At 38.6% G+C, this 17,198-nt stretch overlaps 1 protein-coding gene across 18 annotated transcripts in view; it reads left to right on the top strand.

Moving 5' to 3' along the window:
* The window catches only part of SVIL (supervillin), a 204,768-nt gene that overhangs the window by 122,805 nt on the left and 64,765 nt on the right, over positions 1-17,198 (top strand). For 15 of the 18 annotated variants that reach the window (XM_034760157.1, XM_034760145.1, XM_034760143.1 and 12 more), the window contains 5 exons: positions 738-829; positions 9,117-9,174; positions 9,304-9,455; positions 10,846-11,524; positions 16,529-16,612. In XM_034760157.1, the coding sequence (XP_034616048.1) occupies positions 9,167-9,174; positions 9,304-9,455; positions 10,846-11,524; positions 16,529-16,612 (923 nt within the window). In that variant the 5' untranslated portion in view covers positions 738-829; positions 9,117-9,166. The remainder of the gene's footprint in view (positions 1-737; positions 830-9,116; positions 9,175-9,303; positions 9,456-10,845; positions 11,525-16,528; positions 16,613-17,198) is intronic. The other 3 variants (XM_034760159.1, XM_034760158.1, XM_034760149.1) reach the window with 1 other exon arrangement.

Genomic DNA, 17,198 nt, shown 5'->3' with positions numbered 1-17,198 from the left:
TCTGCATGGAAGCATGTCCTCTGGAATAGTGGCTGAAGCAGGAAGGGCATACAAATGTTTAGCACATCTGGCATGTAGATACCTTGCAATGCCGGCTACAAAAGTCCCATGCGAATGCCTGTTCTTACTTACAATGTCACCATAAAGTGAGAAGTGCTCAGCATTATCTCCCATAAATGTAAACAAACTTGTTTGTCTTAGAGATTGGCTGAATGAGAAGTAGGACTGAGTGGACTTGTTGGCTCTAAATTTTTACTTTGTTTTGTTTTTGAGTGCATTTGTGTTTTTAAAAAAATCTACATTTGTAAGTTGCACTTTCACAATAAAGAGATTGCACTACAGTACTTGTAATGAGGTGAATTGAAAAATACTATTTCCTTTGTTTATCATTTTTACTGTGTAAATATTTGTAATAAAAAATAATCATATAAAGTGAGCACTGTACACTTGCCAAAGCCTGGCTTTGGTTTCAGTTTCTTTACCCTTTCAGAGGTGTACTACTTATATTACGTTAAACTTATTGTAGCACTTATATTGATTTTGTTTACTGTACTGCTTCCATTAATTGTCCCATTAATGGGAGTCTGGCCTTGTTTCTGTGTCTCCTGAAATCATGGCAAATACGCTTCTTTGTGTCTGTATGTTAAGGTATCATGAAGTAAATCTCTATATATCTTGGCTTAATTTGATCTGTAGCTGAAGTGTTCACAGCTCAGTAAACCAGATATTGTTTTCAGTTTTCAGAAGGAATTTTCATTTGAGGATAAAGAAGAACTTGCTAATAGCACAAAGGACATTGATGCTAATCTTTTAGCAGTGCTTCCAAAAGGTAGGTAAAGAAAGTGTGTGTGTGTGTGTGTATGCACATTGGGTAACAAAACTTAATATAGACAAATGCAAGGCACAGTTGAAACTAATAATAGGCACACAGGGCTTGTAAATTAGTTTTCACCTCCCTGTGGAGGCTGTATTAATAAGGGAGGAGAATGATATAGAAATTAGATGCTCTTTTATATAAGTCATTTGTTAAATCGTTGCCTGTGGAGTTCAATTTTGTTTACCTAACTTCAAAAAGATCAGACAGAAGCTGAAATTCAAAACTTCCAAAAGAAATTAGTAGAGCTAGATGAATACTTAGTACAGGAAAAGAACTTGCTTAAATTTACAAAAGAACTTTCTTTGGTTGTGTTTGCAGCCTTTTTCTGTTCATCTTTAGCAAATATCCAGGTCGCGAGTTTCCTTGTATAAATACTCAGTGAATTTTAAGCTTATGTGCTAGAATATCTGCACAGGGCCCAGTACATCTTATTTCAGATGAGAGCCTATGGGGGTGGGCAGGAGTGGGACAGTGTTCCCCAAGTCCCTATCTCATGCAGTTAAACAATCCAGATAAGCATGTGATGGCAATCTTTGTGCCTAGAACCACCCAAGCAATTATTTGAATGTGATGAGAGAAAAAAAGTAAACCTAAACTTTGCAACTAGCCAATAAATGCCATCTAAGCCTAATTACCCTAGGAATGTTGCCTCTGGCAATGCCTGTGCTTTCTAGCAAGGGAAATGGTTACATTTCCTGCTCCTTTAGCCATTTTACCTAAGGCCTTGGCTACACTCGCGGATGCACAGCGCTGTCACGGCAGCGCTGTGAAGTGCGAGTGTAGTCGCGCCGCCAGCGCTGCGAGAGCTCTCTCGCAGTGCTGCAAGTACTCCACCTCTCCGAGGGGAATAGCTTGCAGCGCTTCAAGAGAGCGTGCAGCGCTGCAGGCGCTGATTACACTGGCGCTTTACAGCGCTGCACTCGCTGCGCTCAGGAGGGGTGTTTTTTCACACCCCAGAGCACAGCAAGTGCAGCGCTGTGAATTGCCAGTGTAGCCAAGGCCTAAGAGATTTAAAACACCACTAGCTTCTTCAATCCTGATCACAAGTTACTTAATCAATTAGGGAGCCGTAAAAATGCCATGTGACTTGTGACCGTAACACATTTTACTGTGGAAGAAACTAGGAAAAATCCAGATAAATGGAAATGTCTGTCTGCTCACAAATAGCCCTTTTCTGTTCAAGGGCTAACTTCATTAAGTAAACCAGTGACTTGAGAATAATAGTATGTAGCAGGAATCAGGAAGTAACCCACACTCCAAAGCATAATATTGCAGGGCTCAGGATGTTGGTACGCCGCATTCATTCCTCTTTCTAAAGATAACAGCACTTGCCATGGTGAGACAAGATAGCATGGTAGACTTGTTTGTTGCATCATGATGATGCCTGCGTTCCTCCATGCATACAGTTGGTGGCAATACATTTTAGAACGGAACACTGTTTCCCAGCATGTCATTGTCAAATAACGTGGCTGATCCTGCACTCTTTCTGTAATCACCTTTGTGGTGTAAAATCAATATGCATTTTTTGATGTGGGGAAAAAAGCACACATTCATTGAACTGGGCACTTTTTGCAATAATTGAGTAACATAATAGAAAAAGTTATTCCTCAAATATAGAATATAAGCTATCTGTAATACTACTGAGCTGTAGCAATCAATACCCCCTCAGCCTCTTCATATACTGTACCTTAATCTTTACTCTCCAAGGAGGGAAAAAACATGCTTGGAAGCTTAGTGGATTGGACTCTGGCTGACCAAGAAGGGAAACAAGTTTGGAGTGAAAGGGCCTTTATTAAAAACACCTTGTCAGCAACTGCCTTGTACTTAAACTGATTGAACCCTCCAGCCCAAGAAACTCTTCTGATCATAAATGTGTAGTTTAAATGTCATTTTATCCTAAAAAATTATGAAGTAACAGTGGCATTGAGGTTCCATTCTCGCTATGCACTAGGTTTTCAATAGGGCTCAGCTACCACCAGCTCTTTTTAATTTGCATAGGAATTACACCTCTACCTTGATATAACGCTGTCCTCGGGAGCCAAAAAATCTTACCGCGTTATAGGTGAAACCACATTATATCGAACTTGCTTTGATCTGCCGGAGTGCGCAGCTCTACCCCCCCGGAGCACTGCTTTACCGCATTATATCTGAATTCGTGTTAGATCAGGTCGCGTTCTATCGGGGTAGAGGTGTACTTAGTACTAAGTGTCTTTTTGGACAGTCTAGCTCTAGGTATCACTGACTTTTAAATATCAGATTTGTTCAATTTTCAAATGAAAAGATGGGGGGAGGGGAGGTTTCTAACTGTCAGCTCAGCAAACTCATTTGACACTCTGAGTCAAGTCTGGAATCTTTTATACTACCTCTTAATTAAAAGGTCTTCAGTAGGAAATAGGCTCTGTGACACCTGTGCAACCCTGTTATCCATAAGTGGGTCAACACATGTCCTTGATGGTATAATCTGAAGATGATGGGAGTTTCCTAGTTATGTCTGGTATAAGGAGGAGTGATGCTCTGGCGGGTGAATTTTGATCTACCAGTCTGACCAACCAAGTCCATATGCTCATCCTCTGAGGGAACTGTGAAAGGTTTAATTATTTTTGCTCTTAAAACAGAGCTGTAAAAATGTCATGTGACTTTAAATCTTACATGATTGGATCCTCTCATATCTAAGAGATTTATAGCTAAAACATGAAGGTGCTGCTACCTTAGCAGGAACTTTGTTCCTTCCTGAATTTTTCAGGATTTTCGAAAAGCATCCAATAAGAATTAACTTTTTTATTTTATTTTTGATTTGGCCTGTTATCTTTTGTCCTTGAATGACATGTAGCTGCCTTGGAAGATGGGTACTGCACCTGCTGAAATGGTCAGTTTGGTATCACAGGGTAAATCCTGCTTGGAAGATTGATAGCTATCAAAACGAAGATAACTTCTGAGAGTCTTCAATAGAGAATAACCCATTTAATGTCCTAACCAAGATTCTAAAATAGGTTCTAATGTCAAAGGCTTGAGCTGTTGCTGAGGGCATAATGACTGTCCCACTTAGCTACAACACAGACCAGCATAACTATTTATGTACTTTATGCCAAAACAAAGTATGGAAGTTTCAATGTAAATTAAACATTTTACACTTTACAGATGTTTCTCTTTTTCCCCCTTTCTCAAGTGTTGCACATTTTTTGAGTCATGCAGGGATAAGTTCCCCACCACTACTGAGTTACTAATTGGTTGAAACCAATATTACCCCAAACCTGCCATGTGTGTGACTATGTGCGACGGTGTAATTCTGTTTGGTCACAGAACAACAAATTACTGAACAGGCAGGGCCTTGGCATCAGTGCACATAGAATTGCAGACCATAGTAAAAAGAGAAACCCAAGTGGATAAGGTTGCAAGAGCCAACCAGCATCTTTAGAAGAAAAATGTATGAGCTTCAATGTTTTATCCAGCAAATAACAAAACCCTGCAGTAGCAGACTACCTGCCTATTTTTAAATATTTCCCAAATAGAGAGTATGAGTGCGTGCGTAATCTGAAATCTTTTTTGGGAAAGTGCTATTCAGATGTTGTTCTACATACCTGAGCAACAAATACTAAATGAATGCTTTAAAAAAAACCAAAATAATGTGGGTGTAGGTGAGGAATGGATTAATTAAAATCACTGATTTTGACTATGACTTAAATAAGCAAGCAGGAAACCTTAATTTAAATAATCAGTTTGGTGCTACTTAGTTATTTTCCCAAAGAAAGATGGATTTATTTTTCCAAGGGTTGAGCACAATTAAAACACATTGATTTGCAACTTAATATAGTCTTTACAGTAAATGTTGGTGCTTTATTTTACTGACAAGGAAGATGCATTGTATCTATACACATTTATTTAAGCATATATATATAACTTGCATCTATTTAGATTCTTAATTTTTCAATTTTTATGATAGAAAACGTCGAATGATTAGTTTTTATTTACTAGATTAATTTTGTATTTGTGATTTGTATAAAGCTCTCTTTGGCTGGAAATTCAAATTCAATTAAACATTGCACAAAACCAGTATTTTAAATTTTATTAGTTTTATTTAAACTCTCTTAAATGTGCTGATGGAGAAAAAAGTTCATCAGAAATTTGATCTAACATGTTTTGCATTTAAAACTGATTTATTTTTTTAAAAAAGGAAGTATTCTCTGTAATTAGTGAATAGAACTGATTGTTTCTGGTCCTTCAGGATTTTAGATCTAGTAGATCTCATCTTCTTCCGCCTAATTTTTATTCATAGTTTGGAAGGGGGCGGGGGAACGTTTCTGCTTTTTCAACTCCTATCATTTTCTAAATGTTGAATGAACTAGTCATTGAACTGAACTAGATGAATAAACTGATATGGAAAAAATTTCTCTCTGCAGCTGCAGAAGAGGCTACTGCTGTCAAAAGCAGGTTTAGCACTTAAGCAAACTCTGATTCCAGTTACCTACCTTCATGCCATTCAGTGATTTGACTTTCTTTAAAACTTGGGAACACACATGTACTGCTTAATATTTTTAAACAATTTAATAGATTTAGTAAATTTAGGTCTTAATATAGATTGTCATAATTTTAAATTTAATTTTAAAATTAAAAAATAATTTTACATAAAAATAAACCTGAATTTAATTTAAATAAAGTCAGATTTTAAAAAGTCTTTTTAAAAATAATCAATTTTTCTCCATGCTAACTTTGAGAGAAGACAGCCCATAAAACTTCCACACTCGTTATCCAGCTGTCGTGGCCTTGTGTTTAACATGCAGTGATCGAAAACAAAAGAATTCAACTTTGCTAGAGTTCATCCTTTCATAGTCAATGTAACTTAAGCTGTGATGCCTACAGAACACTTGACAACTGATAATCAGCTGGTATGTTGAGACCACTGCCTCTCATGCTGATTATTGTGTCATTGCTTTCTCTGACAGTATCCACCTGTTGTCTCTTGTCATCTACTTAGATTGTACGCTGCTTGTGTTTTGTACAGCACCTAGAACAATGGGACCCTGATCCAGGACCGGGACTCATAGGCACTACTACAAAACAGTTGGAAAAAAAAAAAGTTGATTTTGCATGTTGTCTTTATTGAACCTCATGATCTTGCGTTTAAACACTATCCATTTCTTTATGGCCACAGAAAAGGAAAGTTAACACATGCCATTTACGTTGCAACCCACATTGCCTATTATACAAAGCTATTCTGTAGAATATTTAAAGGTTCAACATGTCAACATGTTCCCCTAACACTCCCTGCCGCTCTCTGAAAATAAACTAAATTTTTTTTGAAGCAAACTATACATGGCTGCCCATGAGACTGTTCCAAAGTCCAATATTTAAACCAAAGATTGATGATAGTGTACACTGATAAGTGTTAGTCCTACTCATGCTTTCATACAGAAATCCTGCGACCAATCTAAGACTTTGTGATCAGTCTAGTACACCGTGATTAATATATTTTTCTTTTTAAAAAAAATTTATGGGATTGAATCCCACACTATTACTGCTGTAACATTTTTACACTAGTTGGTATCAGATCATCCTGACTAGTGATATCCAGGATATACTGTCGATAAAGTTACAGTATTTTGTTAGTTAATAGTACAGTATTTCATATGCATTACATTTCATCCATTTTAGTTTAATTTTAAAGTGAATTTTGGTGCTTGAGGGAAGTTCTATTAAGAGCACTGAGGGCTGAGAGATCTGTCCTTCAAACAGGTGCCTTCTTGTACAAATTGCCTGGAGTGCCCTGCATATGTGCTTTGATCCTGGTCTGATTAGATTACTCTGGACCAATATTTAAACTCTGCACTCTTCATATTGAATTTGACCAGGGAGGCTAATATTGGAGATAACTGGGGAAATCTACCTGATCTTAGTAAACTGTTTTTTCCTTTTGAAGAATATGCATGCTGTGGCAAACCACAAGAATGATTTTTAATGGTGGAATGGGAATCCAGCAACTGACTTTTCCATTTTCCAGGGATTTCCTTTTTTATTTTGAAGTTGCTTGTTTCCGTGAGTTACAGTTGAATCATACAACTTGTCTCTGTGATGCTATCACAAATTACAATCTACTATTTGACAATCTGTTATATTGATAGCATCACACGAGAGTCTTCTATTTAAAACAAAAAACAAACCTGCACACCAAAAAACTATCAGCATAAACCCTGAAAAGCACAAAAGACACACAACTGTAACATATCGTTTTATGTATAGCTGTGATATATGTCAAGGTCAATCTGAACACTACAGAACAAGTGCTTGGACCATGTTCTGGAAGTTCCTGTGCAACAGTCTTCCACACCATTTTAGCAACCACTGACCACTCATACACCACTAGGATCATAAATTCACATCTTGTTCCCCTTGAGAGCGACATTTCCAAACTTACAGGAGGTGGAAAGGCATCTGGTTTCTAGCACTAGCGGTTGACCAAAAAACTGGTTGAGAAAATCCAGTGGAAAGGAAGGAAGTGAGGGAGAAGAAGCCCCGTGCAATTTGAATAGTGCATATTGTAATGCCTGTTCTTATGTGCCGCCTAAGCTACAAGGACTAAAGCTAGAAATCTGGTAAGCTTTGCAGCAGTGTAGAACATTCTCTTCCTGTTCTAGCAGTTCACAAGATGTCAGGCCTCCCCCACTGGTTCAGGACTAAATAGAGCAAGTCTCATTTTGGCCCTCTTTAATTTTCAATCCCTGTCTAAATGAGCTCAGAATAAAGGCTAAAGGGGCAAGAGGTGGTGGAATGCTTTAATACAGTTGCCTTTCACTTGCAGAGATATTTCAGGTATGCTGATAGGTATGTTCATCACCCATATTGTGCCATGCAAGTTAAGTCCAAATGTGCATTCATGTTACTAAATACTGGTAGTATGTTCTAAAACCTCTTCAGGGACTTAATGCTGCAATAAAATTGAGCTCTTGGTTGAATGCCAGCCTTTATCCTGGAAGTAAATATTTTAAAATATGGTTAATCTTGTCCTTCCATAAACTGAATGTTTATTTTTATGCTGATTTGTTGATCATACTTGCTGTGGGCAAGACTGTGAGTTGACACTGCTGTATTACTAACCAGACCACATTTCTATAATACGTCAGTCTATATATTTATGGAATACAGTTGCAGCACCTAAACTGAAGTCATGTGAAAAGAAGTAAATTACCAGTTTCATGTAAAACAAAAACCTAAACTTTACATAAAGAAGCAGCAAGTCTTTTAGATATCAGAGGGACGGTCAAACCATTCTATATTAAAACCCAATCAAAGGTCTGCATAGTGACTCAGCTTTTAGTCGTATACTATTGCAAGGAAATCAGGCTTCTAGCTTCTCACTCCCCAGCCTCTGTTGGCGCATACATGGAGTTTGTTGCCTGGTGAAAAGAAATTGTGCCATATTTATTTATATAGCATCTTTTTGTTCAAAGGGGTTTACAAATGTCAACTGACACTGTATATGTAGGGATTACTTCACCCATCACTGAAATGCTAGTGAAATGACAGGAGATGAAATGTGATAGTTGTCTAACAGCAGGTAACACTATTGAACAGTTTAGGATAAGAAGTAAATATTTATACAGTTAAAACTACAGGGGGAAATTATTTAAGCAGACTGTAACTAACAAAGTAGGAAAATAATCAGGGTACTGGGGTTAACTCTGGGAACAGTTGGTGAAAAGTACTATATGGTCTTTGGCCACAAGTCATCAGGATTCTTAGGGCTTGTCTAGACTAGGATTAAAGGGGTTAACTTGGTGTGTTTTTAAAAACTTATTAGCCAACACATTTAGCTAATAGTAAAAATACAAGTGTAGACAGACCAGCCTGTATTAATATATTAACTGGTTGTGATGTCACCTAAACTATCCACCAGGATTAACCTCAACCAACTAAAGTGTTTACACTAGTGTTTTAAAACATGTTGACAGGGTAAATTGTATTTTAACATATTCTTAAAATATCATGTTTTAACCCTAGTCTAGATAAATTTTTAGAGGACTCCCTTGTATTTACTACAGTATTTGCAAAATGTGTTTTAAGGAGGTTAGTAAGCGAGGAACCCAAATAGGAAAGGTTTACCTATATGTGACTGGTTATGTGAAAACCTACTTTTCTAGACCATCCCTTCTTGCTTAAAACAGAAGCATATAGACATCCTGCTGTGATGCCTGAGAATTCCTAATGTATAAAAGATACACTGCATCTTTTCTTTTCTTCTTTTTAGTTTCAGAATTAAGAAAACTCTTTGAACCAAACAAGCAAAATATTTTGGAAATGAAAAGGTAAAACAGCCTTTTGTCTAACTGCTGTAAATACAAATAATTTAGTAATAGAATTATTTTGTGACCTCCTCTAGAAACTATCTTCAAATCCTTAGGTAACATTTGCACATTTTCTTCCATCTTTTGCAGGAAAGAGAGGATCGCCAGACGTTTAGAGGGAATTGAAAATGATACACAGCCCATCCTCCTACAAAATTGTCCTGGATTAGTTACCCACCGTTTACTAGAAGAAGATACACCAAGATATATGCGTGCAACAGACCCATATAGTCCCCACTTTGGTAAGAAATACGTTTACATATATATATATCTCAAACTGACATTGCTGAAGTACTTCATGCTTGCTATGTTATCGGACTTGCAGTAGCAGATACACAGTTCTCACACGTAATGGTTTACTTTCAGAGAGAACGCTGTCACAAGATACCATATATACTCGTTCATAAGCCAAATTTTTTTAGTAAAAAAGGGAAGCACCAGAGAAGGGGGTCGGCTTATGAATGGGTATAGAGAGGGAGAGGTGGGACACAGCCCCTCCCCCCAACAGAGGGCGCAAGGAGAGGCAGCCCAGCCAGCAGAGCCAGAAGGGAAGAGGCGGGGTCAGAGTCTCGCCGCTTCTGGCCATGCTGTTCTCCCCCCAGCCTCTGAAGCAGCTGCAGCTCTGGGGCTGGCAAGCTGCAGCCGTGCCGCTCGGCCCCGCCCCCCAGAGCAGGCTGTGGCCGCGCCACCCGGCCCACTGGAGCACGCTGCGGCTGTGCCGCTCGGCCAAGCCCGCTGGAACATACTGTGGCCGCGCTGCTGTGCCCAGCCAGGTCAAAGACATCCTCCCCTGGCCTTCCCCAGATAAGGTGGGAAGGGATGGGGAGAGTGTGGGTGTCCCGGGCTAGGGGGGTGGTCACAGGGGTTACTCCCCTGACTCCCAGCTTCTCCCCCACAAAAAATTTCCCCACCAGTTGCTGTCCCGGCCCGTCAGGGTAAGCAGCTGGCGCGCTGAAACACTTTGTTTACTTAGATTTACCTCCGTGCCTGCAGACGCTCGAGGTAAACAAATCATCTCGGGCCCCCCCCAGTGGCTTATACTGATGGCCCAGGAGCCAAAGTTTGCTGACCCCTGAATTACAGGGTCGGCTTATGAATGAGTTATAAAAATTTTCCATTTTTACTTATCCATCTTGGGGGGTTGCCTTATAAACGAACCGGCTTATGATCGAGCATATATTTAAATTGCTTTTCAGTTTTCTGTTTGGCTTTGATTGATTTTTGTACAGTATCTCTGTTCTTCCACTATTTTAGAAAGAGGCACTGGTTTTATTTTTAAAACTTGTAGGTTATTATAAGAATTCTAACTTCCTTTTGAAGGTGAAATACATACTCAACATTCAGGAGCATTTACTGCACGTTCCTTGTTCATTTGTAGGTGTTTTGGAGATGTCAGTCAAGTAGTAGAGGGTTATTTCGGAGTAGTTCATGGGAGTATCCATAAACAGTTTTGCTAGTTCATTTGAATTGCAAAAACCTATAATAACTAAAAAGTGTCACTATATACGGTTGAAGCCTGCTTACTGAATGACAGGTGTGATGCTCCAAAGAGATTTGAATAATATTTTTAATAAAGTGTGAATTCAGGACAAGTCACTAATTCCTCTTATTCTACATACATACTTTTTGTAGGAAGATCAAATGAAGAAGAGGAAACTTCAGATTCTTCTGTAGAAAAACAACCTAGGTCATCCAGGTATCGAGCAGAACCTACAGGAGCACATTCAGAGCCTACGTATAGCACAGGAGCCATGGATACCCAGGGACTTGAGTCAAAAGCAGAAAGAATAGCTAGGTACAAGGCAGAGAGGAGACGCCAGCTAGCAGAAAAATATGGATTGCCTTTAGAATCTGAGGGAGATTCTGAATATTTATCCAGATATACCAGGGCAAGAAAAGATCCTGATGCTGGGGAAAAAAAAGAAGTAAAGAGCGACAAGCAGGAGGATGAAAGCAAGGAGTATAGTTCCCTGTACTCCTCCATGTCTGAGAATAAGGAGTCATGGACTACTGCTTCTGAATCAAAGGAATATTCCTTCCATGAAAAAGACAGCATTCCAGATAGAGAGGAGCTTTCAAACTCGGAGAATAAAAGAGCACAGGATGTTAGTGCTCCTGGACAGGCTCAGGACTTGTCATCAGAAGTGGATGGTTCTGCATCCTTTTCATATTCTGAACAAGAATCCTCCTTTAAGGAAGTGCCAGTGTCACCAAAGCAAACTTGCATGTTATCCCTTTCCTCACCAAAGCAGCCAGTTTCACCAAGTCATTCACATAATGACCAGCCCTTGTATAGTGACACCAGACACGGGTAAGTATGCTTTTTCTATATTGGTATCCTTTGACCTTTATAAAAATCTCTACAATACAGACAAGACTTAAAGATGGTGTACCTGAATAAACAAATTCTCCACTAGTGCTAATGTCTTCTGTGCCTTGAGCTGAGTTCTGTTTTTTGATATTTAGATACTCATTGTCATATCTTATAAAGCTGGATTACTATGCTTACATGCAATAAGGTTTTACAAGTCCATTGTGTGTTTGCTGAGTGTTTATTAGATTGAAGCTATTGTATCAAGAAGGGGGATGGTTGAAAAGAAACTATCCTTTCTAAAGAGATTTCTGGAGAAATTAAGAATGGGGATGGTTACAGTACTACATTTGCTGCATTTTGAAAATGTGCATTTACTGTTTGATCTAGAAAACACTTTCAATTTAAGTGTATTTACTTCAAATTCAGTATCTTTTTTTTTAGTAAAAGCAAATTTTCTATATTATTTTTCTCTCTATGTAGTGTTTTACCAATATTAAATAGAAGTAGCCTGTTTCCATAGCCTGCAAATGAAAGTCTTGAGCTAAAATGTACGTTGGATAGGTTGAAAAGAATTGTCTGACTATTGTAAAAAATTAGGGCCATGGGATTTAAGCAAATTCTGATTCTGTTGGTAGTCCCATACATCATATAAATATTCTTTTATGAGATCCTGCATATGTTAAGTTCCAGAACACTTGAGATGTAAACTTTTCCACTCTGTCCTCCCCATAAGTGATAAGTTTTCACATACTCTTATGACTCGAGAAGTCTGATATCTGGTGGATCGGAGATTCAAACTGATTTCCCAGTCTTCATTTGAGAGCAGCAGCATAAGAGTGCTGATGTTACTTTGAGGTCTGAGAGCCATCAAATGCTTTATTTTAGCAAATGAAAACAAAGTCTGACTAGTAATTCTCTAAATACTTCATCTTCGAACAACTTCTCCTCCTAAAAATATGCAGCTTTAGTTGTTTGGCTCCCTGAAGGTTAATGTAAGTGAATGTATCGCAGGCTGTAAAGAAACAAGATGAAATGGAGACATCCTGTAACAGTAGTTTGACAGTGTACCATCTAAAAAATGGACAGTAAGCTGTTGTCAGTAAGATTTAGCTATGCTAGGTAATCTTGACTATTTCAGAATAATTTACAAGAACTAATATAAGTGAAACGATTTGTGAGGATTATGTAAATTTAACCAGCGATGGGAAAAGATGATTAAAATCAAGTTACTTTGATTTAGTATATCGTATTTTCTTAATTAAGTTATTAAATTAAAATGAGAGAAGTAAAACTCCCGAAAGCCTTTAAATTATTCCTAAGTTCCTCATTTCATGGTATTTATACACCTTTCAAGTAGTGTAAGGAAAGTCTCCCCTATCCCCTCCAAGTGAAAGGCTAATACCTGTAGTATGAATGTCTCTTTTGGGGTTTTCCTTTTCCTGCCAGTAGATGGATGCAGCCAGCTATCCATTACCCATATTCAGTAAACTTGTGCAATTTTGCTTATTTCCCCTTTCTGTTTCACATAGGACAGGACTGATGATAGTACAGGCAGTCCTTGACTTGACGACGTTCAACTTACAATGAACGGCACTTACGATGTTTCTGAATTGACACCCTGATTTGTCTTATGACAATTGGTTTCAACTTTACGGTGCTCAGTCCCGCAGTGGAGTAGACTGTGGTTCTGAGTTGTAACGTTTCGACTTCCGATGCAATTTTCAGGAACCAATTGTGTTGCAAGTTCGAGGACTGCCTGTACTTCTAATATTTTAGAGTCTTGAAAACTCAGCTTCCTTTATGCATCTGCATACAGCTGTCTTTGGACACTCCACTTAAACAAAAGTCTGAGAGGAAAAGTGCTCATCTAAGGGACCTATCAGGAGAAAGTTGACAAGACTGAGACTGCGTTATTATATATGCAAATAACTGCACCGCAGGCTTTTGACCAGCTATTCCATTCTACTGAAATGTTTCAGGGAGCCTAGTCCAACAGAAGGTCTCAGCTGAGCACTGCACACTTCTATCTCAAGCTTTATTCAGTTAATCTAAAGATAAATCACTCCTGACTAATCCTATTACTAATAGGAACAATTAAAGTGTGAGCCCCCATGACTCTTCCTTCTCTGGTTTATAAATCCCTGAAGCTAAAGGAGTGGACCAAATTCTAGCCTTAAAAAAGGCACAGAGATTAGACTGTTACTCTTCAAAGCCAAGAACCTGTCCACTTCAATTTGAGGTTCTTGTTCTCCCCTGCAATAAACCACAGCAAACACCCCGAGTGCATATAGCCATGAGGAGACACTTTTAGAATAACCCTCTCTTCCATGTTTTTTACCACTTTCCAGCTCCAGAACATGTTGTTTGGACTTTTCCACCACTGTAGGATGGTGGGAAGACCAGGCTATGTTCCTGGTAAAACAGTATAAAGATCTTTGTGACCGTTTGAGAGTAGAAAACTGCCCCTAAAAAGCAAATTATTTGTATTTACCTGAGGTTGTCTTATCTTGTCATTGTTTTGTTTCCTGTGGGTTTCGCCCTACTCTGGTCTGACTTAATCCTTTGAGTTTAAATAGGCAGCAATACAGAATTGAACAGGAACACTAAGGCTACGTCTACACTACAGCCTATGTCCGCAAAACTTATGTTGCTCGGGGTTGAGTATTCCACCCCCCTTCTTCCCCCGAACTACATAAGTTACGCTGACATAAGCACAGATATGCGCGGCGCTATGTTGGTGGGAGAGCTTCTTCCGCCGACATCACTTCTGCTGCTCGCGGACGTGGTTTTTTTATCCCAACGGGAGCCCTTCAGCATAGGACATCTTCACCACACAGGCTGCAGCACAGGAGTGCTGGAACAATTTGTATAGTGGGGGTGCTGAGAGCCATTGAACCAAACTCTAAACCTTGTATATTATGGAAACCACTTCAAGCCAGGGGGTGCGGCAACACTCCCAACACCTATATTGCAGCGGCACAACTATACTGTTACACCTTAGACATGGCCTAACGCACACAATATTCAGAAAACTAATGTGAATGTCTTCCAGTTCATCATAATAGGCTTTAAAGAAATCAGAACTATTTTTCAGAAATACTTCTAGTTGTTTCAGGAGGCTAAATGAGCTGTTGTCTCATGCAGTCTGTTCTACTAATGTTGCAATGTTGTATTCTCCATCAAGTTTGATTATGCAAGATATGAATAAAAATCAGCTTGCCTGGTGTAGAGCTTTGAAAATCAGAGTTTAAAATGTCAGTGTTAGATTCTTTTAACTTTTGTGTTCAGCTGACTTAAAATTTAAAAACAAATACAGCTTGTGACTTCCTGTGTTAAGAAGGTTTGATTTTGAATTCTATTTCCATCATTGAGAAGGCAAAACCCCCACAAAGATATTCTTTGATAGTCTGCATTTAAAAAAAAATAAATAAATAGTGTCAGATTAACCTCACATTTTTAACATGGTTTACCTATGTTTGACTGCTCTTTTCAAAGGACAGGAGATTGAACACAAATGCTTATTGCTCAGGCCTATTGTGATGAATGCCAGAATACATACTAACAAGCTAAGAGGAAGTTGTTGTTTCAAAGCAACCAAATCTCTGCTGGGTCAACGCCCCATGGAGTGCTTTGAAAGGCTTTTCCCACCCTTTTGTGTGAAAAACTCTTTGGTGATCTTACTAAGCTGAAAAACAAAAATTGTTTTAACAGTAAGGGGTAGATTTCAAATGATAGATGTAGAAAAAGTCGTAATTATGGTTGAGGTTTCAGACTGAATATTATAAATAGGCAGATTTATTTACAGTACCTATATATGATTTCCCTGGGATCTTTTATCGGACCCTAATAGGAAGGCAGAATGAGAGAGTTTTTAATGAGTTTAAGGCTTACTCTAAATTCTTTTCAGTTTAATAAAGATCCTTTTGCCAAATTCAGCTGTTAAAGCAGTATGTAAATCCAGAGTAACTCTACTAAATTATAAAGAGCTACTCCAGATTTACACAAGTGTAACTGAGCAGAATTTGGTCCATTATACCTTTACATTGCATTTTGTACGTAAACTTCATCATTGTCTAAAAATGTATATGATCGTCTATGGAGGTGGGACTCTTTGTTGTGGATATTACAAATATGGAATGCATCTGTGAAAGAGTGCAATGGTATATCAGTTGTTTCATGAAGGGCTTTTGTAGCCTTCAGTGCTTTCAAATTTCAGTAGGCACTCATATATTGTTACTTTTTGCATCAGACTCCAAAATGGAATCAGGCCAAGAATGTGTTTCTTTGCTCATTTAGAGTATTTTAACTCTTCCCACTTTATCCTAAAAGACCGCATACTCCCCACTCAGTGTGCTGGGAGTTACTGGATCTGAATTCCTGAAACCCGGCATATTGCTCTCAGAGGAGGGGGGTTTCTGATGTTCATTCTCTTTATGCAAGAATTTCATGTAAGCTATGGTAATACATTCTCCTAGCGTCATTAAACTTGTGTCATCTGTTTATTTGGGCTAAAGATCTTTTGGTAGACTTTAGCTCTTTAGATTGCAAATAAAATTACTTTCTGTGTAGCTTCCTAACGATGATTTAGATGTGGATGTCCAGGTTCCTGACAATTTGGACATGGTTAGTTAAACGTCTTGGCAAAATGTTTAGGGTTCTGTGTGTCTTCAGAGGGGATGGATCACTTGGCGATTACCTATTCGGTTCATTCCCTCTGAAGCACCTGGCATTGGCCGCTGTCGGAAGATAGAATACTGGGCTAGCCGGACCTTTGGTCTGACTAGCATGGCTGTTCTTATGTATTCTTTTGTATGTGAAGGTGGTTATTTGATAAATTATCATGCAAATTTGTTAAAGTTAGAAGTGTGCAGTGCCAGTACTTCAGAAACCAAGACCTTATAATTGAGAAATTTGAAAACAGTTTTAAGATTAAGGTGGGGAGGGACTGAGTGTGCATGTATTGTCTTACCAGAAAGTTATCTGAAATTCTGTTTTCTATAGTAGTACAGGGAAAGCAAAACCTGAATGGTTTCTTCAGAAAGATTCAGAAGGGGACACACCTTCACTTATCAGCTGGCCCTCCAGGTATCCTAGAATGTAGCTGTGTGGCTAATAATCGGATTATACCTATTGTTACTGACTTCCCTCTCCTTCTCCTTTCCCCTGCCCTCCTTTAATATTTGTCTTTTATATCCTTTAACAGCAGTGAATCAGAAAATACTATTTCTATTCAATAAACTGCTGCAGAAACTTGTTTCTGGAACATCTGCTTTTTGTCACTTATAACTAATTGATGTTTTCATGAAGAACTAGACATGCCCCTAATGTTTTCTTCACAGCTATTATGATATTGGTCTTTGGCTAACTTCTTATCTTATCTCCAGCCTGTTCTTAACCATTTTCCCCCCCCTTGCACTCTGCAAGCCAACAGATTTTTGTATTACAAAATGCTTTATGCCCTGAATGCAGGATGTGACTAAAAATAAGACTTGATCGTTTTATTTTTTAAGGATGGAGTGGGGGAGGAGGAGTAAGAATTAAGTCACTGGGAAGACAAAACAACCAAATTCAGAGCTACAAATAGCTGCTACTCTCCAGTTTGACAGAACATCAAAAGAGTCCACAACTGGAAGCATGCATTCCGGGGAGAACTCTTCATTGCATTTCAGAC

This window comes from Trachemys scripta, chromosome 2 (genome assembly GCF_013100865.1).
Source record: "Trachemys scripta elegans isolate TJP31775 chromosome 2, CAS_Tse_1.0, whole genome shotgun sequence".
NCBI classification, from domain to species: domain Eukaryota; kingdom Metazoa; phylum Chordata; order Testudines; family Emydidae; genus Trachemys; species Trachemys scripta.
The sequence above is the reverse complement of the archived record's forward strand: the minus strand, read 5'-3'. Positions and strand labels throughout refer to the sequence as shown.